The sequence below is a fragment of the Borostomias antarcticus genome, assembly GCF_949987555.1.
Source record: "Borostomias antarcticus genome assembly, chromosome: 5".
Taxonomy (NCBI): domain Eukaryota; kingdom Metazoa; phylum Chordata; class Actinopteri; order Stomiiformes; family Stomiidae; genus Borostomias; species Borostomias antarcticus.
The window spans coordinates 12541428-12567048 of NC_140238.1; the positions used below are offsets into that span (position 1 = coordinate 12541428).

Below are 25621 nucleotides of genomic sequence, written 5' to 3' on the forward strand. Positions count from 1 at the left end.
GAAAGGAACAGCTTCCTCCTGCCTCCAGCATGCAGTGTGTGTATGTATATATATAGACGTTTGTTGCTCTGCGACTGGCATGGTCTGGCGAAAATGTGTTGTGTGTTGTGTCTGCATGCTACTAACTGTGTTCTGCCTCCCCTCTCCCTTATGCCTCTCTCTCCTATTTTCTAACCAGGTCCTGTGGATGCCCCTCTGTCACCTGCAGACCATCCTGGGTCCAGTAGAAATCCCTGTGATTGCTGTAGCGGTCCAGTACAGCTACTAACCCTTTCTTCCTCTCTCCTCCCTAGTCTCTCTCCCTCTTATAGTCTAAACAGGTCCTGTGGATGCCTCTGTTTCCAGTAGGCCACCCTGAATCCGGTAGAAATCCCCCTGACTGCTGCAAAGACCCAGTGCAGCTACTAACCCTGTCTTCTTTTGTCCTCCCTAGTGTCTCCCCCTCTTGTACTGCACGAAGGTCCCGGAAAGTACTCCCCCCTATAGTACCTTGGTACGACCATCCCGTTCTCGCGAGCTCACATTCTGTTTCACTAACGCAGAACGGTCTGGCCTTCGCCTCCTCCAGAGCGATTATGCCAAAATCCAGACCATACCGGGCCAATCAGGGACTGCGTTTTAACTGCTGTCCCGCCCCACTGTGGAAAGCAGCCCCTGATTGGTTCGTGTCCCTGCTGCTCGCTAAACAAACATGGCGGCTCCTGAAGCAATGAGTGGTGACGTTAACGTTAGAAGAATAAACACAGCTATAAGTGCAGGTATTGCAGAAATAGACTTAATCACAACACTTAAACAAGAACAAGAGTATGCACGTCATGACCGAAAGAACGAGATCACGGATACAAGTGGCCGAAATGAGTTTTCTCCGGAGGGTGGCTGGGGTCTCCCTGAGAGATCGGGTGAGAAGTTCAGTCATCCGGGAGAGACTCGGAGTAGAGCCGCTGCTCCTTTGCGTCGAAAGGAGCCAGTTGAGGTGGTTCGGGCATCTAGTGAGGATGCCTCCTGGGCGCCTCCCGAGGGAGGTGTTCCAGGCGTGTCCGGCTGGGAGGAGGCCGTGTGGTAGACCCAGGACTAGGTGGCGGGACTACATCTCGGCACTGGCCTGTGAACGGCTAAATATTCCCCAGGCAGAGCTGGTTGATGCTGCTAGGGAAAGGGATGTCTGAGGCCCCCTGCTGGAGCTGCTGCCTCCGCGACCCGACCCCGGATAAGCGGATGAAGATGGATGGATGGAAGAGTATGCACTAGTGGAGTTTCTCGGTGGAAAAGACGTTTGTGTCGTTCTTCCGACTGGATTTGGCAGAAGTTTGCTGAACGCTGATTGGCTGAAGGTGTTTGTCTGTCAAGGCAAGTACCCCCGCCCACGTAATCGCTCTCTATGGGGCGAAGGCCAGACCGATATTGAGGAGTGAAGCTGTGAGCTCGCTAGATCGGGATGGTCATACCAGGCTACCCCCACCCCTTTCTCGGTCAAGATCCTCCTAATGTCTCCCTATAGCTGTATTTAAATATTTAAATAAATGTGTATTTAAATAAATGTATGAAAGACCAGTTTGTAACCTACAGTAACTGGCTTTGGTCTAGTTAGTTTCTTAGTAATAATACCCTTCTAATTTAAGGGGAGACAAAATGGTGTTTTTCTTCCGAACTTAAATTTTCAGATTTTTTGATATTCTTCTACTGTAACATGTATACTATCACTACATTAACAGAGAAATGGCGAGACTTGATTAAAAACGGCTATTTCTCAAATGGTTGTACTTGTGAAACAAGCATATGAATGCATAATGCTTATCTTTATCGTCCATTTTCTTAAAATTATGTTTTTTCAGTACCTGACATCACTCGGTATCAGCTATCTCAACTTCCAGGGCAGGTGCATTCACTAAACTTTACATACTGACTCTCACATGTATTCTGCAAATATTTACAGCTGTAATTGTGAATATATTGTTGTCTTTTCATTTTAGGTTGCATTTTGTGTCTAAAAATAGGCAAAAAAAGATTTTTAATGGATGTATGCAGTATTTTTTCAATATCTCTTGAAAATAAGCTTGTATTCTAAAACCCAGCTGTAAATATTTAAGTTTTTAGTATATTGTCAAAACAAAAGTAAAACTTTAAGCCTGACTTTATCCATTGTTTAGATAGTAGGTACCGAAATATATGCAACATTACTCCTATTTAATGAGTTATTGCCTAATTTGCATACCTAAACTTTTTTTTGAGAGAAAGTGTTACACAAAAAATATTTCTCTTGATGTGAAGATTAAACTGGTAAAAATTCATGAGGATATCTTTAAAGGAAAAAAAAATCCTATTCAACTGTAGTGTCTCCCCTTAAAGTCGTACTGAAATGAAAAAAGCATTCTGTCCCATTTTGGTTCACATAATTGGTCAGTGTTCACCTATTCAACGATGTATGCCCAAAAAATTACAAAATTCTACTTTTGTTGTAATCTTATATCAAAGTATATAATTTCTTACTTCCTGGAAAACGGTAGGTCACGTGCAATGACGACAACAGGTACTTAGATTTGAGGCCAATAATCTCACGACATCCACCCGTCAATCAACGCTATCCTTCTATCAAATCTGTCTAAAGTTCTTCAAACCTGTCCACTTGTCATTGTTCCAATCAAATTCCTCTAAACACATGTCCCACCCTCATAGCTTGTTTGCGTCAGAAATACGTCAAACTACGGAAGTTAGATGATATCAAACTTTCAGTTTCAGTGTGACTTTAAGGCTCACAATCACCTCTCACGATTAAATAGTATGGGTACTGTTTATACTGTATATTATACATTTCCTGAATCCTTAGAGTCATGTGAATGTTCCACTTTTTGTGTTGTGTGTCCCTGGTGTTCCTACTGTTGATGCCACAGGACTAAAATAAAGTATATAGTTTAGGTGAAAATTGTGGAAAAACGTGTCATTGACGGTTTGAGGAGTTCAAATGACCTCTATACTGTATTTGTCTGAAAGATTCACAACTGGGCTTGAATGAAAACTAAGGCCCTCATGATACCAAACACAATAAACATTTAAAAATGTCCTCATCATGAGCCTAAACCAAGATATGCACCAGTGTCTAAAATGCAATTTACTTCACGATGCGAACTACATTTCCTCAATTTAACTGAAAATGACAGTCAAGCCTGATGAGAGGCAACGCTACAAGAGAAAGGTGATAATGAGACAGTCGTCACATTAATATGCAGATGCACTACAGAAGTTCTTAGGCAAAAATAACAACAAGAACAGAGATGTCACTACAGAGATGACAACCATTAGTATTCTGACGAGCTCTGAATTGGCTGACAAGCATTTGAGACCATTGTCTCCTGTTCCACACAAAGCCACTGTATTGATGTCCCCATATTTGTGCCAGCTATGCTGTGAATATACTTTATATGGTATGTATACTGTATACAGTACATAAGGTATCACCCCCCCCCACACACACACACACACACACACAGACCCCTATCATCATGCGTGTAGATTCCATATCAATTATTTTGTCACCTTCCTTTCTCACCTTTTCTGATCATTTGAACACAACCTTCATCTCTGAACTTTTTTTTAGATTTAGAAATAAGACATAGTGGTGGCGATGGGGAACACTTCTATAGTGTCAAGGCTTTTGTATGCCTTCGTTTTTAGCATTTAGGTCTGTGGGAGCTGTTCTTGTTCAACAGGTGAGATACTGTAAAAGGTCTGCTTTTTTAAGGGTTAATTGTGACACCTGCAATCTAAGGAAATTTCTCTGAACAAAATTGTGTATCTCAAAAGATGACATATTTTGTCAAAGAGTGACCTTGGAGAGGAGACCATAGTAAATTGAAGCAAAGCTTTCAAAGTTTTCAAAATTTTTTTTTTTTAAAAGAGAAAAGATTCCATTAAGATGACTGAAAAGCAGCCAAGGTTGTGTTTCGCTTTGTGGATAGATGCTTCTCATATTTAATTTTATGGAATGATCTTCATGAAAATCCAGGCACGCAATACCTACTCAAAAGGCTCTCGTTGACTTTTAACGTCAAAGCCTTGTTCGGGATTCTGTTGCTAGGCAACTGTATCAACACCTTGTTCACTCCTGACTTGTTCACCTGCCATGAAGAGAATATCACATCTTCTCGCTTTTTGTCCACCATTTCCACCTCTCTCTCCTACCATAGCAACCTCTGTACTTAAAGGAGACCGATGAGAGAAAACCATATTGGGTGTAATCATACGCATGCTCATTTTGGTTGTCTAAGCTTTCCTTGGAAATACTAACCAGCTCAGCCCAATTTCAGTCATCCTCTGTGAAAATCTCTCCGCAATGTGGGTGAGCAAAACATAAACATGAGCACAGTTGCTGTGTATTTAAAAGCTCTACAGAATTTAAAAGGCAACTCCCATGACCTAACCAGTATTCTACAATGGAGAGTTTGGATACTTGTTTCTGATTGGCTAGCAGCAGTGGTAAAATACTCTGTAACCCACTGCTGCGACCGCATAACAATTAGTGTTAATGCGCCGTCAATCTCATTGACGAAACCATTGATAAGATCAAGCGGTAGGCTATGCTTTGCGTAGCAACCACTCGCAGCAACTTCGCTTTTTTCGTATCCTATTACAAAAACGCACTCATCAGTCCGACTCCAACACTTCCCCTATCAGCAAAAACGAGTGCTCTGGAGAGCTGTTTTAATAACTGCACCATGGCTGGAAATATTCAAATAAACGTGAACCACCCGAATTATGCCTTATGGTTTATGCGAACAAGGCCAACCCAAATAGGCGAGATAGCCTATGTTGCCTGGCAACCATTTAATTCAGAACTATAGCCTATCGCGGAAGATTTTGTAAATACTAAAATGATAAGAATGATCAGTAAATAAATTATTGAATGTTACTACTGAGTGTTTTTTGTGAATATATATGTAGTAACCGTTGTAGAAAAGCAATTGACCACTCGAGGCAGTGGGTTACAGGGGATTTTACCACAGCTACGGGAGTTTTAGGCCCTCCGCTGTCGCGTCGGGCCTAACAACGCCCCGTAGCTGTGGTAAAATCCCCTGTAGCCAACTGCCTCGAGTGGTCAATTGCTTAAATGTGTTCCAACCTATTGTATGCTCTCTGTGACATAATAAACTTAAAACAGTGACTCATGTTTGTAATGCATCGAGTGACCCAAAACACACAGACAGTGGATTAACCTTGTTGGATTTCTTATTCTTTTGTTATTATAACAGAGCCAAAAGGCAAAATAGTCATGACAAACTAGTGTTATGACGACACATGTTATCAAGTGTTTATGTTTATTAGTATAAGTTATAATTCTTAGTTATAATCCTTCTTTGTTATAATTTTCAATGTGATATTTAATCCCTCATTGTAGAGCAGCTACTGATGTTAGTCTACAAAGAGGGAACCTAATATGTGACTTTCAATGAGTTGATTATTGAGGAGAAAACAAGGGATGTGGTTTGTGACAAGGGGAGAGAGGGTACTCCATACTCAAGCAGTTGGAAGGAAAGATAGCCTCATTACAGAGGATCCCACTCACCCCCTGCACAAGTCATTCCAGCTACTACCATCAGGCCGTCGCTATAAAGTTCCCCTGGCCAAGAAAACCACTTCTTGGAACTCCTTTATTCCCACTGCCATAAAGATTTTAAACAAACAATGAGGAAGAACTCTTACACACGCACTCTGCCACTTTGCACATAGTAGTATTACGCTTATTTTTAATGACTGGTTTTAGGAATGTACTGTATTATCTCCTTAGTCTGAGTTGTGTTGTGCTAACTTGTGTTGATTGTTGTTGATTTTCTGTCACGACTAACATTTTCTGAATCTGAATATGAATCTGAGAATTATATGACAATGAAAGAATGAGAGGAGAAAGCAACTGAAAGTAGAAGGAGAGAGGTGGAGAGAGAAAGCTTTGCTTGCGTCACAAACAATTACTACAAGCCTTTAACATTAATCTAAATCAGTACATTCCACAGCAACCTTGACCAACAAACAAAGTATATACTTCGGGAACTGCAGGCTATGCATACATGAATTTATATACAAATGCTGATTTTGGTAAGATACTTCCTGTGGCTTAGAAGGGAAGAGGTTTGTAAACAGACAAACAGCATGTGCTTGTTCTCCCTCTTTAAAGCCAAGGTTAGGCTACTCATCTTGAGTCTGGAGACTTGTCCCAAATTAATCATACTTTCAAGTGCCGATGGCTTGTGTTCAGTATGCATGTGGTTACTGTGTGGAAAGGTATGGATGTGACCTATTGTATATTCAAGATTTGATAGACAGACAGACAGACAGCTCTTTATTTATCCCAGTGGGGACATTTCTGTTTCACAGCAGATTAAGAGAGTAAGGTTAATAAAACATGCAGAATAAGAATACATAATAAATAGGGGACAAATAGGGTGGACAGTGGACACATTATACAAATAACTAATAAAATATTGCTACTCACACAGTATATTAAAACAGTTAATGAAGGAAGTCTGTCACAGTACAGTAAGTGCTATCCAGTCCATAAGTTAAGTTCATTAGTCCTATAAAGTGGCCATCGTGGGCCTCAGAGACCTCCATGCATGCTGGAGGAGTCAGTCAGTCATACCTTTCTGTTTTGAGTATATATTTTTTAGGGCATTTCTGCTTTCTTGGGATAGGACAGTGTAAGGACGGACACAAAAGGCGGGAGAAAGAAATAAGAAGACATGCAGCAAAGGGCCCGGGCTGGATTAAAGCCCGCGCCAAGGACTAGCCTTTACATGGTACGTGCCCCAACCCAATGAGCCACTAAGGTGCCCCGATTTAATACCTTTCTGTCTTCCATATAGAACATTTCTGGTCTTTTATGTAGGCCTACCTATGCTTAGCTGATGTTGTCACTTGTCAATGGCAACACACAATTTGGTTAATGTCTTTTCATTTGAGATTGATATTATTTCAAGTTAGATATTAAATCATTTATTTATTCAAGTTTTATTTTTTTCAGCATTGTCTTTAAGGGGTTTTGTATGTGTTCAGCCCTTGGCATGCCAGAATTTATACCCCTAGATAGTAGTAATTGGTCATAATTATACACACACACACACACACACACACACACACACACCACCCACTCTATTTTCTCTTCTGTGGTACAGGGGATCAAAGTCCCATCACTTTACTCAAAATAATAATGAAAAATTCCTGCACACATCATATAAAAACACCTTGTTTACCACCTTGTTTATACAACATGGCCAGCAGGCAGAACTGTCAAGTATCATCAAAGCTCTTATCTCCATGCCTGTATCCTCCTGTGCATCATTAGGGGCCAGGCAGCATAGCTGCCGGAACCCTATTGTATTTGCCTATATTATTATTATTACTATTATTAGGGCCCGAGCACTGGCGGTGCGAGGCCCTATTGAAATTCGAAGGATTATTATTCTCCTTCTTCTACCTTCTCCTTCTTCTCCCCAAACAAATGCCTTTTTGGCGACCTAAACATCGATGAAAACGGATGAAACTTTGCAGATACATCAGTCCCGTTGAAAATAAGATATTTCATCGGTGCCGGAAATGGGCGTGGCAAAACGTCTCAAGAGCGCCCCCTGGAAAAATTAAAAATGGCGAGCCCCACCTTTCAGTTTGATGTAGGCGAACGAAATTCGGACGGCATATGTAGTTCATCGAGACACACTAAAATGTCTCTTGGAGCTATACCCAACATGCAACAGGAAGTCCGCCATTTTGCTCTTAATGGGCCATTTTCACCTTGTTTTTACCATTTCCATGCCTCGTACTTTAACGAACTCCTCCTCAGATTTCATCCGATCAACTTCATATTCGGTCAGTTTCATCTTAAGACCTTTGTGATCAAAAATTTAGTTTTCACCAAACACCCTTGCCGTGGTGCCCCGCCAAAGTTTGACATTTCGCCATAAAACACGAAGTCCTCATAACTCCTCCAAACATTATCCAATTTGTCCGATATATCTCACGCTTCATGACAGTTCTGTCCTGAACACATCTATGTGTCAGTATTGCGTCATACTTATAGCGCCACCTATTGGTGAAACAGGAAGTCCTCATAACTCCTACATACATTATCCGATTTGCACCAAATTGCTGACGATTCATGAAGGTCGCATTCTGAATACATCTATGCGTCGTTATTGAGTCACACTTACAGCGCCACCTACTGGTGAAACAGGAAGTACTCATAACTCCTACATACGTTATCCGATTTACTCCAAATTGCTCATGCTTGATGAAGGTCGCATCTTGAACACATATGTAAGTCAGTATTGTGTCATACCTACAGCGCCACCTACTGGTGAAACAGTAAGTCCTAATAACTCCTACATACATTATCCGATTTACTCCAATTGCTCAGGGTTGATGAAGGTCGCGTCCTGAAACACATCTGTAGGTCAGTATTGAGTCATACTTATAGCGCCGCCTACAGGTCAAGCAGGAAGTCATCATAACTCCTACATACATTATCCGATTTACTCAACATTTCTCACGCTTCATCAAGGTACCGTCCTGAACACATCTATGCATCGGTATTGAGTCACGCTTAGAGCGCCACCTACTGGTGACAGGAAGTTTCTCTCAGAACTGGACACCGAAATAGCACAGCCTTTAACGGCGCCGCACCCCGACGCGCGTGGGGTGCGAGGGCCCGCTCAATGCTGCTCGCAGCCCTAGTTATTATTATTATTCTCCATCTTCCACTGAAGTCTGACTTCCCATGGACAAAAACTCACCAAACTTTGCACATAGCTCCAGTACTATACCCAAAGTCCTCAACCTGCATTGTAGGTCAATATAGCTGAAGGTGGCGCTACAGCAACAGTCTGAAGTTTAAAACTTTAAAAAATCATAACAAATCAGCCATAGGTGCCATCACTGTAAAACCGCCATGTCAATGTAGTCCCAAGTGAGACAAAACTTTCATATGCTCTGACCTTGCAGGAATTTTGAAGTCCATCACTCTGATTTTTTCATAAACTGTAAAACCTATCAAACCTATATCCTCCCACATTTTTTGTTCAATTGACACAAAAATATACTGTATCTTCAGACTGTCCTTACCAAACGATCCTCACAGATTTTTGAAATATGAAAAATTGAGCCCACAGCACATCAACAAGTTTTACTGTTAACAGTTCTGTATACAGTTCCTATTAATTCTCGCCAAATCAATGTCTGATCATCCTCATAAAAAGTGACCACATTGGCCACATATCCAAGATGTAGTGTGATTTTTTTCAGAATCTTATCTCAAAAATTGAATTTAAAAAAATATGTTTAATTCTGTCCTCTGAAACCAACACTTCATAGAGAGAAAACTACATTACCCACAATCCAACGCAAGCTCCACGAATTGGAGACATCGCTGTTGGCAACCCTACCCAACCCCCGCTGAGGATTACAATGACTAAATCGATGATTGGCAACTGACTGAGTACACAGCTGCTGAAGTTAATGTTCAATTATGAAGAAAAGCAAATCTCATCCCACATTTTTCAATCAATTAACACCAAACTTGCTACACTGGATCTTCAGACTGTAATTCACAAACTCATTGACCAGATTGTTGAATTATCAAAATCGAGCTTACAATGCAACAAAATGTTTTACAAATGTTTTACGATACGATACGAATGTACAAAATGAACATTGGAATGTCAACTTTCTTGTTGTCTTCCTATTCTCTCGCTTATTGCTCCTAAACTTGTCGGAAATTGCCTGGCCCCGCCTCATCGCTGCGTAGCAGCTTTAATTGACAGTTTACATTTGTCCACAGGTCCTCTCAAACACCATGTTTTACGTTTGCACAGGAACAAGATTTTTTATTAGAATGTATCCCCCTGTCTGAAACCTTTGCAACATATTATTGTTACAATGTATTTTTTGAGATTTAAGGCTATATTAGTCACTTGAGACGTATCTGTGCAATTTACTGTAGTGGTACATAGTGATGCAAAAAGTTGACTATGCAAACACAATTGTAGTCGTTCTGTGATTAATGCTTTACTAAGCATTTAATTAGGAGAGTGTGTATGTAATAAATAACTTTGTAATAATAATGAATGCCACACAAGGAAGAAGGCTGTGGGTGGGGTAGTGGGGGAATGCTTTTTCGTGTGTAGCAATGGAGATGAAGAAAAGCTCCCTTAACATGTGCTGCCAGACACTGGTTGACTTGTTAAAGAGGCACATGGGAATGCAGCCGTGGAGAAGAGAGCTCTGATGACACTTGACAGCTCTGACTGCTGCATGGCCATGGGCCCTCAGAGACCAGCCTTCAAAGATCAGGAAGAGAGTGAGTGTGCTGTTTGCATCTCTGCCGATGGGGCTTCTAGTGTGTATACCTGTGGACAAATGTAAACTGTTCTGACAGGGCCAGCATGTGTGCGTGCCTGTGTGTGATGTGTGTGTGTGTATGTGTGTGTGTGTGTGCGTGTCTGTGTGTATACTACTAGTGTAAGCTGTATCATGTAGCATGTCTAAATACATTCTATTTTGTGAACCCACAAACATGTAGGTTTTGTAAGTAGATTATGAGAATGAAAAGAATATTCCTCCATCATCATTATTGTTCTTGAGACAGATGTGGTATTGTACTTTTCTACTTCTCTACTATCTCCTATAATACATAAGTATGATAATGTAAATGTTGTGTTACGTACCAGCTTTGTCTACTGTTTGCAGGTTTTCAGATGTACGTTTCTGTCTCATATTCCTCTCATTAAGAGGTACATTTAAATTACAGAAATAACAGAAAATATTGCTGACTGTGCCTTAAATACTTTCAAGCATAACATCTGACTCTCTGCCATATCAAACACGCATGGCTTACTGTTTATCTGCAATCAGTTAAACATCTGGATGAAGTGGTCATTCAAATAAGGCCGTAGAAGAATGTGCCATGTTGCTGATTGAATCCCAGCATGTGCATATTTGAACCACATGTGGCCATGCCTCTATGGGAGGAAGCATCCTCAGCTCCAAGCTGCATTTTTTCCCTAAAGCTCTGGGGCCTCATTTATCATTGAGGTACACCTTCTTGTACACGGTCTTTTTCCGCGATTTCAGGCGTACGCCATTTCCCCCCCCCACAGCGCGATCTATCAAGCCGAAAGGGCGAAAATGTAGTCGCCTTTCTACGCGCTTTTGTAGGACACCTCTCAAGTAGCCGTACCGATTTACACGGTTTTCTACACCCTTTTTGAACACAGGGGGAACTGGCGACGCAGGTGGTGCGTCGGTGAATTACAATGTGTGATGGAGAGAATAAGAGCGACAGTTCATGAACGCACAATCATGTAGGCTAATAGCCCAATTCAGCACCAACATATATCGCAATGCAAGATTGGACGTGTCCTCTAACCGGCTCATTAATGGTCCGATATGGATTTGTTCCCCAAACTTAACCTATGCGCACACCTAATGCAGGTACTCCATCAAACGGCAATAATTGACCAATTAGATTGTCATTAATATGTGATCATGTGGACCTGTTTGCTGTTTGGTAAGCAAATGACAGTCCTCCTGTGCGTAATGCGAGCCTAAATGAATCCGGCGCTACTCGGCCTACTGGCCGAGATAGAACTCCAAAGAGGTGACGGCGATGGCGACTGCACCCACATAAGAGCACCATCATTGAATGAATACGTCTATGTGAATCGCAAAAATGTGCACACTATAAATACCCAAATCATATGTGACGCCGACATGCTCATTACAAGTGTAGTGGCACGGTGGCCTGGCTCCACGCATGACTCATCCATCCTGGCGCACAGCAGGGTAGGGGCTAGAATGGAGGCAGGCGCTGCGCGTGACGGCTGGCTTGTTGGTGTGTGCATAGCCAAGATATATTCTTTTTCTTCTTTACTTTAATCTTTATTAGCATTTTCCATCCATACAACGACAATACAATAAAACATAAAAACTTACAATAACAGCTTATGGGTACTTCCATCCATGCAGCTTTTTTCTCTTAATCAAATATTACAATTTCAATATTAGTGGTATCATCACACTTCCTTCTATAATCCATCCATTTTTCCCATCTCCCTTCAAACTTTCCTTCCTGCATCCTCAATGCATGCGTGAACTTCTCCCTAACATAAATCTCTTCCACAACACCCAGCCACTGCTCCTTGGTTGGGGGTTCCACCTTATACCAAGCGCTCATTATTAGGGCCCGAGCACTGGCGGTGCGAGGCCCTATTGAAACTCGAAGGATTATTATTATTCTTCTCCTTCTCCTTCTTCTTCTCCTTTACTCCAAACAAATGCCTTTTAGGCGGCCTGAACATCGATGAAAACGGATGAAACTTTGCAGATACGTCAGTCCCGGTGAAAAATTTGATAATTCATGGGTGACGGAAATGGGCGTGGCAAAACGGCTCAAGAGCGCCCCCTGGAAAGTTTAAAATGGCGAGCCCCACCTTTCAGTTTGATGTAGGCTAACGAAATTCGGTGGGCATATGTATTTCATCGAGCCACACTTAAATGTCTCTTGGAGCTATACCCAACATGCAACAGGAAGTCCGCCATTTTGCTCTTAATGTGCCATTTTGTCCTTGTTTTGACCATTTCCATGCCTCGTACTTCGACGAACTCCTCCTACAGATTTCATCCGATCAACTTCATATCGGGTCAGCTTCATCTTAAGACCTTTGTGATCAAAAGTTATCAAAAAAATTGAGTTTTCACCAAACACCCTTGCCGTGGCGCCCCGCCAAAGTTTGACATTTCGCCATAAAACACGATGTCCTCATAACTCCTCCATACATTATCCGATTTGTCCGATATATCTCACGCTTCATGACGGTTCTGTCCTGAACACATCTATGTGTCAGTATTGCATCATACTTATAGCGCCACCTATTGGTGAAACAGGAAGTCCTCACAACTCCTCCATACATTATCCAATTCGTCCGATATATCTCACGCTTCATGAAGGTTCTGTCCTGAACACATCTATGTGTCAGTATTGCATCATACTTATAGCGCCACCTATTGGTGAAACAGGAAGTCCTCATAACTCCTCCATACATTATCCAATTTGTCCGATATATCTCACGCTTCATGACGGTTCTGTCCTGAACACATCTATGTGTCAGTATTGCATCATACTTATAGCGCCACCTATTGGTGAAACAGGAAGTCCTCATAACTCCTCCATACATTATCCAATTCGTCCGATATATCTCACGCTTCATGAAGGTTCTGTCCTGAACACATCTATGTGTCAGTATTGCGTCATAATTATAGCGCCACCTATTGGTTAAACAGGAAGTCCTCATAACTCCTCCATACATTATCCGATTTGTCCGATATATCTCACGCTTCATGACGGTTCTGTCCTGAACACATCTATGTGTCAGTATTGCGTCATACTTATAGCGCCACCTATTGGTGAAACAGGAAGTCCTCAAAACTCCTCCATACATTATCCGATTTGTCCGATTTATCTCACGCTTCATGACGGTTCTGTCCTGAACACATCTATGTGTCAGTATTGCGTCATACTTAGAGCGCCACCTATTGGTGAAACAGGAAGTCCTCATAACTCCTGCATACATCATCCGATTTGCACCAAATTGCTGACGCTTCATGAAGGTCACCTTCTGAACACATCTATGCGTCGGTATTGAGTTACACTTACAGCGCCACCTACTGGTGAAACAGGAAGTACTCATAACTCCTACATACATTATCCGATTTACTCCAAATTGCTAATGCTTGATGAAGGTCGCATCTTGAACACATCTGTAGGTCAGTATTGCGTCATACCTACAGCGCCACCTACTGCTTACAGGAAGTCCTCATAAGTCCTACATACTTTGTCCGATTTACACAACATTTCTCACGCTTCATCAAGGTACTGTCCTGAACACATCTATGCGTCGGTATTGAGTCACGCTTAGAGCGCCACCTACTGGTGACAGGAAGTTTCTGTCAGTACTGGACACCGAAATAGCACACCCTTTAACGGCGCCACACCCCGACCCGCGTGGGGTGCGAGGGCCCGCTCACTGCTGCTCGCAGCACTAGTTGTCTTTTTACTAGCAACCAATAGTACTTTCACTAGGTATCTGTCCCCTCCTTGTACATCATCCTGTGTTATGTTTGCCAAGATATATATTCAAAGCTGATAAGAATGAGAACCAGTCAAGACCCCACCACAAAATGAGGACCCAAGCCCTCAGCCCCCTCCCCGTCATGAGGGTTACCAGCGGGGCCAAAGGGCCCGCACTGAGGTCATGCGCCAGCTATGAAGACAAAGTAAGGTTCACATTGTTACCATTTTATTGTCTGTTGGTGGGTGACTGTGTGAGGTGTGTGAGTGCGTTTGTGAGTGCATGTGTGAGGTCCGTGAGTGTGGTAGTGAGTGACTGTGTGAGGTCCGTGACAGCATGTGTGGGAATGAAGTGCAGTGAGGATGTCCTGTTGGCTCTGGTGGTGTAATGTGGTGACCTCCACCAACTGCTGCTCAACTGCCCCAATCCCTTCTGCCATGTCCCTCTGGGCCTCTAGGGTCATGAGCCTCCAGCACAGCGTCTGAGAGGAAGCCCAGCCCTCAGGGACCCTTGAGGCAGGGACGCTGGCAGCCGGAGGTGGAGGCGTGGGCGGTGGAGACGGAGACGGAGGCGCTGGAGATGGCACTGGAGGTGGAGGCTGGCGCGCTGGAGGTGGAGGCACTGGAAGTCGTGGCGCTGGAGGTGGAGGCTGCAACCGGTGGGGGCACGACCGTCAGGTCAAGGACCACTGCAGACTTCCCCTCCTCTGAGTCCCACCCCACGTCAGAGTCTGGAGAAACAATTTCAGTCATTAGGGCCCGAGCACTGGCGGTGCGAGGCCCTATTGTATTTCGAAGGATTATTTATTCTTCTCCTTCTTCTCCTTCTTCTCCTTCTCCTTTACTCCAAACAAATGCCTTTTAGGCGGCCTGAACATCGATGAAAACGGATGAAACTTTGCAGATACGTCAGTCCCGGTGAAAAATTTGATAATTCATGGGTGACGGAAATGGGCGTGGCAAAACGGCTCAAGAGCGCCCCCTGGAAAGTTTAAAATGGCGAGCCCCACCTTTCAGTTTGATGTAGGCTAACGAAATTCGGTGGGCATATGTATTTCATCGAGCCACACTTAAATGTCTCTTGGAGCTATACCCAACATGCAACAGGAAGTCCGCCATTTTGCTCTTAATGTGCCATTTTGTCCTTGTTTTGACCATTTCCATGCCTCGTACTTCGACGAACTCCTCCTACAGATTTCATCCGATCAACTTCATATCGGGTCAGCTTCATCTTAAGACCTTTGTGATCAAAAGTTATCAAAAAAATTGAGTTTTCACCAAACACCCTTGCCGTGGCGCCCTGCCAAAGTTTGACATTTCGCCATAAAACACGAAGTCCTCATAACTCCTCCATACATTATCCAATTTGTCCGATATATCTCACGCTTCATGACGGTTCTGTCCTGAACACATCTATGTGTCAGTATTGCGTCATACTTATAGCGCCACCTATTGGTGAAACAGGAAGTCCTCATAACTCCTCCATACATTATCCAATTTGTCCGATATATCTCACGCTTCATGACGGTTCTGTCCTGAACACATCTATGTGTCAGTATTGCGTCATACTTATAGCGCCACCTATTGGTGAAACAGGAAGTCCTCATAACTCCTCCATACATTATCCAATTCGTCCGATATATCTCACGCTTCATGAAGGTTCTGTCCTGAACACATCTATGTGTCAGTATTGCGTCATACTTATAGCGCCACCTATTGGTGAAACAGGAAGTCCTCATAACTCCTACATACATTATCCAATTCGTCCGATATATCTCACGCTTCATGACGGTTCTGTCCTGAACACATCTATGTGTCAGTATTGCGTCATACTTATAGCGCCACCTATTGGTGAAACAGGACGTCCTCATAACTCCTCCATACATTATCCAATTTGTCCGATATATCTCACGCTTCATGACGGTTCTGTCCTGAACACATCTATGTGTCAGTATTGCGTCATACTTATAGCGCCACCTATTGGTGAAACAGGAAGTCCTCATAACTCCTCCATACATTATCCGATTCGTCCGATATATCTCACGCTTCATGACGGTTCTGTCCTGAACACATCTATGTGTCAGTATTGCATCATACTTATAGCGCCACCTATTGGTGAAACAGGAAGTCCTCATAACTCCTACATACATTATCCAATTCGTCCGATATATCTCACGCTTCATGAGGGTTCTGTCCTGAACACATCTATGTGTCAGTATTGCGTCATACTTATAGCGCCACCTATTGGTGTAACAGGAAGTCCTCATAACTCCTCCATACATTATCCAATTTGTCCGATATATCTCACGCTTCATGACGGTTCTGTCCTGAACACATCTATGTGTCAGTATTGCGTCATACTTATAGCGCCACCTATTGGTGAAACAGGAAGTCCTCATAACTCCTACATACATTATCCAATTCGTCCGATATATCTCACGCTTCATGAAGGTTCTGTCCTGAACACATCTATGTGTCAGTATTGCGTCATACTTATAGCGCCACCTATTGGTAAAACAGGAAGTCCTCATAACTCCTCCATACATTATCCGATTTGTCCGATATATCTCACGCTTCATGACGGTTCTGTCCTGAACACATCTATGTGTCAGTATTGCGTCATACTTATAGCGCCACCTATTGGTGAAACAGGAAGTCCTCATAACTCCTGCATACATCATCCGTTTTGGACCAAATTGCTGACGCTTCATGAAGGTCACCTTCTGAACACATCTATGCGTCGGTATTGAGTTACACTTACAGGGCCACCTACTGGTGAAACAGGAAGTACTCATAACTCCTACATACATTATCCGATTTACTCCAAATTGCTCATGCTTGATGAAGGTCGCATCTTGAACACATCTGTAGGTCAGTATTGCGTCATACCTACTGCGCCACCTACTGCTTACAGGAAGTCCTCATAACTCCTACATACTTTGTCCGATTTACACAACATTTCTAACGCTTCATCAAGGTACTGTCCTGAACACATCTATGCGTCGGTATTGAGTCACGCTTAGAGCGCCACCTACTGGTGACAGGAAGTTTCTGTCAGTACTGGACACCGAAATAGCACACCCTTTAACGGTGCCACACCCCGACCCGCATGGGGTGCGAGGGCCCGCTCACTGCTGCTCGCAGCACTAGTTAGGGCCCGAGCACTGGCGGTGCTAGGCCCTATTGAAACTCGAAGGATTATTATTATTATTCTCCTACCTTCTTCTTCTCCCCAAACAAATGCCTTTTTGGCGGCCTAAACATCGATGAAAACGGATGAAACTTTGCAGATACATCAGTCCTGGTGAAAATCGGATATTTCATTGGTGACGGAAATGGGCGTGGCAAAACGGCTCAAGAGCGCCCCCTGGAAAGTTTAAAATGGCGAGCCCCACCTTTCAGTTGGATGTAGGCGAACGAAATTCGGTGGGCATATGTATTTCATCGAGCCACACTAAAATGTCTCTTGAAACTATACCCAACATGCAACAGGAAGTCCGCCATTTTGCTTTTTATGTGCCATTTTGTCCTTGTTTTGACCATTTCCATGCCTCGTACTTCAACGAACTCCTCCTAGAGATTTCATCCGATCAACTTCATATCCGGTCAGCTTCATCTTAAGACTTTTGTGATCAAAAGTTATCAAAAAAATTGAGTTTTTACCAAACACCCTTGCCGTGGCGCCCCGCCAAAGTTTGACATTTCGCCATAAAACACGAAGTCTTCATAACTCCTCCATACATTATCCGATTTGTCCCATATATCTCACGCTTCATGACGGTTCTGTCATGAACACATCTATGTGTCAGTATTGCGTCATACTTATAGCGCCACCTATTGGTGAAACAGTACGTCCTCATAACTCCTCCATACATTATCCGATTTGTCCGATATGTCTCACGCTTCATGACGGTTCTGTCCTGAAGACATCTATGTGTCAGTATTGCGTCATACTTATAGCGCCACCTATTGGTCAAACAGGAAGTCCTCATAACTCCTCCATACATTATCCGATTTGTCCGATATATCTCACGCTTCATGACGGTTCTGTCCTGAACACATCTATGTGTCAGTATTGCGTCATACTCATAGCGCCACCTATTGGTGAAACAGGAAGTCCTCATAACTCCTCCATACATTATCCGATTTGTCCGATTTATCTCACGCTTCATGACGGTTCTGTCCTGAACACATCTATGTGTCAGTATTGCGTCATACTTATAGCGCCACCTATTGGTGAAACAGGAAGTCCTCATAACTCCTGCATACATCATCCGATTTGCACCAAATTGCTGACGCTTCATGAAGGTCACCTTCTGAACACATCTATGCATCGGTATTGAGTTACACTTACAGCGCCACCTACTGGTGAAACAGGAAGTACTCATAACTCCTACATACATTATCCGATTTACTCCAAATTGCTCATGCTTGATGAAGGTCGCATCTTGAACACATCTGTTGGTCAGTATTGCGTCATACCTACAGCGCCACCTACTGCTTACAGGAAGTCCTCATAACTCCTACATACTTTGTCCGATTTACACAACATTTCTCACGCTTCATCTAAGTACTGTCCTGAACACATCTATGCGTCGGTATTGAGTCACGCTTAGAGCGCCACCTACTGGTGACAGGAAGTTTCTGTCAGTACTGGACACCGAAATAGCACACCCTTTAACGGCGCCACACCCCGACCCGCGTGGGGTGCGAGGGCCCGCTCACTGCTGCTCGCAGCACTAGTTTTCTTTGAGTTTGTCTGTTAACTTGATTATGCATTAAACATTTCATTGTGTAGACATATTCAATTGATATGTTTTTCTGTTGGCAGCCAAATAAATGCTTAAGTGTGATTTACCGGGTGATTTAGATGAGTCTTCATTTCCCAGAGGGGAAAATGTTTCATGTGGTATAACATTATGAAGTGATCATCTGTGTTATCGTTCCCTGTTTTTGGTCCTAAATCAATCATAGCCTACCACAGAATGTGTGGAATGTTTGCTTTCCTCACAGCCACATAATACAGCATGTCCGTGTAGCCTACGCCAAATACAGGATGCACGAAACGTACAGTAGGCTACCTTAACTGTAGGAGCAATCAGACAAATGTAGGCTCGTACAAATAGCTTACCTTCCGAAGATGATTTTCTTTCCTCGCGTGGACCTCACCAAGCACATGCACCTCCGTCTCCGAAAAGTTTCTCATCTTTCCGCGTTTTTCCATAAACGTAATTGTCTTGCCTTTTTTTCTCCACGCTATATTATGTCGGTTCCTTCCGGGAAACCACGTTTGGCCACTCATGGTTTTGACCATATATGGTTGGATTTGGGCGTGGCGAGGGTGGAACACGGGGCGCGTGCACGTCCGCTCTCTTCTACGCCACCGTCGGATTTTTCGTTGAGGAATCGGCGCAGCAGCGTGTACGCCATGTTTGATAGATCCGAAAACCGTGTAAATATTCTCGTCGTACGCGACATTTCGCCTTTTCCTCGTTTTCGTCGTACGCCCTCTTTTACACCTGAATTTACACGCTCTTTGATAAATGAGGCCCCAGGTGTAGTTCCCTGACACAGAATCTAAGAATTACAGAAGAAGCAGTGGTCTAAAAGAGCAGCCCATTCAACCATTCAGACTTGGTCTTATAATGTGTTTTGGACGATCCGATTCAATGTGGACCAAACAGAATTCAAAACAAAGTCTAAACAGGGTCAATGATTCCTCTCGATTGATCATAGCAGACTCAGTATAAAAATATTTAAATGTTGAAAATCTGATGAAAATCATACATATTGTATAGCTTTAATAAAAGGGAAGGACTGACCAACAGTGGGGTTCTCTAATGCAGACCACTGCCCCAACAGCTGCTAGAGGGCCCTGACTGGTTCACCATGTACATCAGTGATTTTTCACCATACTGTAGATGTCATCAAGACATCTATTCAAGTCATCAAGACCACTAATAAGTATATTTTCTTTAATCAGGGAAAATTACCCATTTTGGGGTCATTATTTGCTAACATGTAATGGTCTTCCAAGGGGGCATGTCCCCTTCCGTCCCCCACCCCCCGTCCAATGGGGCCTCACAAAATCTATAGCTGTGTGGGGCCTCTATCCTATAGAGGAGCTTCATAATAAAGTGGTGATTATAGATCGGATACATTTTAGTCTGTGCTTGAATTCTACAACAAGAATGTTCCAGGAGCATTTAAGATCTTACAAGGTTATTGGGGGTTCTCTAATAGAGTGGGCAGATTAAGTTATTCAAAAGCATACCAACACTGTCAGCAACTAATAGGCTGTTTGTGTATCAATGGCCTCACAGAGAGAGGTAAATCTGCTGATGAACTGTGAGCAGCTTGCTGTTTTCAGAGTGCGTAGGCTCACTTTTATATAGATTGTGGACGTTTCAGCAACATAGGCATTAAAAGTGTTGGAGTATCTGCAGTGTTTGGGATTTTAGCAGTGTTAGGATTTCCACTGTTTAGAAGAGTGCACTAGATGTCCTGCTGACTCTCATATGTTGTGGCCAGGAGTGCTGATGGCTGCTTGAGGTGAGGCTTGAGGTGAGGCTTGTGTGTGTGTGTGTGTGTGTGTGTGTGTGTGTGTGTGTGTGTGTGTGTATGTTAGAAAGGATCACAGATCCAATCGCAGTCTTTGTTTGTAGCAGGGAAATAAGACTAAAATATTTCCTTGAGTCTTTTCAGATGTGTTGCTATCGCTTCATCGGGCAAGTATGTTGTGGGCGGGATCCTCTGCTATAAAGGTTATTTTGCACAAGAGAGCATGGTACATAATCCTGCAGCACACATTATGTCTCATTAATACTGTAGTTGCAGTATAAATACATATTTGAATAGGGTTTTTAATATGAATGATATATTTATTAGATATTTAACTGTTTATTAGATGTCACCCCTACGCTTACTGTTCAAGGGGGAACAGCTTTTAGTGTTCGGGCACCATCCTCATTGAATGTCCTTCAGGACAAGCTGGAGTCCTTGGTACCATTGGACCATTTCAGGTTGATGGCATCTGAACACCTATCAAAACAATGTTGCTATTTTTTAATTAACTCTATATCATAGAAGCGTTGTTGTTTGTTGCTGCTCATTTCCCTTATTTGTTTGTTTGTTTGCTGTATTCTATTTTTGTTTCTTATTCTTTCTATTTTTGAAGGAGACGACCGCAGCAAACCCCTGGTATATTGACGATATACCACACCCTCGAGTGAGTTATTGATTCACTATTCGTCTTGTTCTGTATAGTTTCCTTGTGCTAAAAATATTGATATGAGGGGCTGGAAAATCGCTACAGTATTGCATTTATTTATTGATTGATATTCAGCTGTATCGATTTTATTGCACAGCCCTATTTAGTGGTTGGGTAAAGATATTAAGCTTCTACTGTATATCTCTACTAGTGTTGATATTACGAGTTTTCAGATTTTTTCCGCTGTATCCTTGACATCGTCAGGTTGTTTGTGTGTCTGTGCGTGTGTGTGATATGGCATTTCTAAAGGTACACAGGTGGTTGGGGTTTAGCTGTTTGTAAAGTTCAATCAGATGATAGAATATAAAACTACTGAATGCAATTTTTGACTCTGCTACTTCAACTCACGGTGAAACAGGCTAGAGTTGCTATTATATAGCACTTTTTTTTTTATCAAAAGAAAGATTGAATCAAACAACGAATCCAATACTGTGCTCAATTTTATTTCAAAATAGAGTAGAACTCTCCTGTGATTTTGACAACAATATAGCTATAAAAAAGCATGAGAGAAACTGACATATGAACTCCAAATTGACATTGGTCCTCATCCGGATAAAACTATTTCAGATTGCAGTTGAGTGTACACGTTTTAATAAATGAAATTTGTGTACAACACACTAAAACAAATCCCAATACACTACAAATTTACAAAGAGCACAAATGCATTAACCTCTGCTTAAAATATACTAACGGTTAGAAATACAATATGAACAATACAAACATCTCACAATATGATGATAGACAAAGAAGTGAATAGTCCACAAGTTATCCAAATCATTAAAACAGAGAAATACAAACAGACTTATTTTCAGTAAGATGCTAAATTGTAATAATTATTGGGAAGAATATAAATTGTACAGTACAAGAAAATGGTTTTCTTCTGTGTAAAAATGAACAACAGGAAAACATACTTAGCTGAATAAATATAAATAAGTAGACATAAACATTTTATTCCTTACAGCACATATTGGCATTCCTGCAGACACTCAATATACTAATATCATGTCCCAATCACTAACTTGTGTCACAGTGTCTGTGTCCATGTTGAGTGACAGATGTGAAATTCAACCAACAAGATAAAGTATGAAAAGCAAATCTCCATATATTCCTGAACTGATGGAGACGAAGTCAAATGAGTGTGTGTGTGTTTGTTGTGTCACTGTTACACTGAAAAAAAATGTTGCAACATAATTCTTCTGTATGTTCTAAACACATGCATTTCATTTACGATAACTACACAGAAGGGTTGGCAAAAAATTTACAGTATTTACGATATGTGGCTACAGTACAAACCTGGGGCGATGTTCACAAAACATCATAAGCCTAAATGGCCCATATTAAGAGTACAGTAAATCCTAAGAAAAGTGTCCGTATCACTTCTTATTTAAAAGGTTGGTCTCAAAATAATTCACAAAATTCACTTTTCGAACACTGTTATTGTTTTTTGTTTGTTTTAATCTGTTTTTATTATGTTCGAAATAAACTTTCATTCATTCATTCATACATTCATTCAAAATAATTCACAAAGCGTTTTTAAGTTGCGATAGCTCCTAAACCCAGGACAAGTGGTGGAAAGGACTTTCAGAGAGGCTATAATAATTCATAAAGCAAAGGGAATGGCTGCTGCACATAGTCCACATTGCTGCAATTGGCAAAATGCTTTGCAAGCAAATAATAACACGTTGGTAAGGAGGTACCGTCACTATCGGGAGGTTATATTGTTTATTGTGGAGTTGGAGGGATGTACTTAAATTTCCAACAACCTGAAGCAATCCCACCTGAGATGAAAATGGCAGTTATTTAGCCACAGGGAATAGTAGTACAGTGGTGAGGATTTGGGCCTATCACAGCTGTGATTCAGCTATCATATAGCTGAATCATAACCCAAACGATGCCCTCTCCAGTGCCCAAATAGTTCGGTGGTTCATTTAATTTCCACATGATTAACTCAATCGAGCATGCTATGGAAAGATACTTAATTTTAGCTATATAATAATAATGGTAAAAAAGTAGGCTATTGCACAATTGTGTTAATAAATAATAAGGAGAAATACATTATACACTATAATTGTAACAAGACTATATTTAAGTCCATTCCAGTACATTTCTACTTCCCACAATAGTTAGAGTAGCTTAAAGGCTATAACATAGCATGGGTGTCCTGCAATGATCTAATCTGGGTCCACTTCTCTTCACACTTTACATTAATAATCTGCTTCCTCCCATTCCCCTTTGTAATGTACACTATTATGCAGATGATACAATTCTATACTGTATGGGCTCGGCCCTTAAAGCGGCCGCTAGCAACTTGCAATCAGCCTTTAACTCACTCCAATTAGCTCTTATCAACCATAAGCTCATGTTAAATTCAGATAAAACTAAATGCATGGTGTTCTCTAGATCTCACAGGCTTAATCAATACGTTACTATCCACTCTCTTTAGGGTTCTCTCCTACAGTATGTTACATAGAGACTGCACATGCTTCCTATAGGTGTGTCTGCCACTCTCCTATCGGATGCCATTTCTGTTATTTATTTTCATTACTTATTTTCTACTTTGTATACTGTATTGTATGTTTTGTACTATATTCTATTTTTGTATTTTGTACTGTATGTTATTTTGTATGTAATCAGGGCGATGTTGGAAAAGAGAGCTTGCTCTCAAACATCTTCCCTAAATAAATAAAGGTTTCAAATCAAATCAAATAACCTACTGTAGCCTTTTTCTCTACGTGATGGATTCATCGACACTAGTCCCACATCTACTGTACCAATCAGTGTCAGCAAGTGTTTAGTCATAGTTATACAACGGTATAGATCCGGTCCATTGTCTCTATTGGTCAGTTTGCATTCCAGCCGTGGCAATAACCACGATATCCCCACGCTAAAATGGAATGTTCGCACATCTTTTAATATCAATCCACCTCTTATTAGTAGCTGTGGCAGTGTCCAGATCAATTTTTACAAAGATGTGCTGTAGCATTGTCGTTGCCTGGCAACGTTCCCTTTTTCAGCGGAAGTATCTGCAAATGATCAACAAATAGTTCCATTAAAAATACATTTTAAAGTTCGTATTACCTTTCTTTTTGAAATATTGTCAGATAAATGTGGCAACTGTTGTATAAAAGCAATATGGAACTCGAAGCCGTGGGATGTCACGGATATCGCCACGGCTAGCGGGGTGTAACGGCACTCCGCTGTGCGTCATGCCTAACCACTCCCGCTAGCCGTGGCGATATCCATGACATCCCACTGCTTCTCGTTCCATAATGCTTTATTAGCAAGCATGTTCATGAAGCACACTGTCATACCTAGCAACAAAGTCAACCCTGCCTTTTCTCTTAGCTAAGGTTTTCTCCTCATTCCTTAGAAAGAGTTGGTCTGAGCAGTTTTGTGAATTGATTTTTAGGGGAAATTCCTAACTAGGAATTGTTAGCGCTAGTTAGAAGGACTCCTTGTAAGATTCCTTGTGAATATGACTTTGATTTAAAAAACAAAAACAAAAAAAAAACAGTTAGAGAATATACTTGTGTTTGTTATGAATCATACTGTACTTCAACACTACACAAAGGGATCTAAAATATATATCTTGCCAGAAGCATGAAAAGTGACAGAACTGAGCCTGGTGACCTTGCTACTTTGTATAGTGATCAGGAAAAAGATTAATGTAGAAACAAGTCCTCTACTGTTGTGATTATTTTGGTGCTACATTCTAAACATTTTCAGTAAAAACTCTTAACCAAATTACACTAAAATTACCTGATTACCTGTACACTACAATTACCTGATTGCAATTAATACACTGCAAAAGAAAACAATCACATTGACTCCAATCCGTTGTTGCAAGTGGCCAAACTCCCGAAAGTAACGAGTACAGATACAGTAGATCCGTCCTGGATAGGTTGTGTTTAAAGTCCCAAAGATTTGTGTTCTTTTATGTTTTCATTTGGACTGCTACTCTGTTGACGTATGTGGCCCAATAGACCAGATTGAAGCTGCCAAAGAGCACGGGAAACATGATCCGTGACATGCGATCGATTTTGCTCACGCTGTTAAAGGTCTTCTTGTTCTGCTCAGGTTTGGCCACTGATTTGGCCTTGTTGTGGTCAGTGGTGGCACTCTTCGCTATGGTGGGCAGCACTGTGTCCTTGGTGAAGTTGGGTGCATAGTTTGCCACAGCGATAGCATAAGCATTGTTCTTCTTCATGATGGATTCCTCTTTTTTCTGCAGTTAAGTAAAACACAAT

At 41.8% G+C, this 25621-nt stretch overlaps 1 protein-coding gene across 1 annotated transcript in view; it reads right to left on the reverse strand.

Annotated features, from left to right (window-relative positions):
* gabra2a (gamma-aminobutyric acid type A receptor subunit alpha2a) overlaps positions 1-25621 on the reverse strand; it is a gene marked incomplete at its 3' end in the record, with an annotated part of 57088 nt that overhangs the window by 1285 nt on the left and 30182 nt on the right. The window contains exon 8 of the mRNA XM_084438914.1: positions 25333-25599. Coding sequence (XP_084295040.1) covers positions 25333-25599 — 267 coding nt within the window. The remainder of the gene's footprint in view (positions 1-25332; positions 25600-25621) is intronic.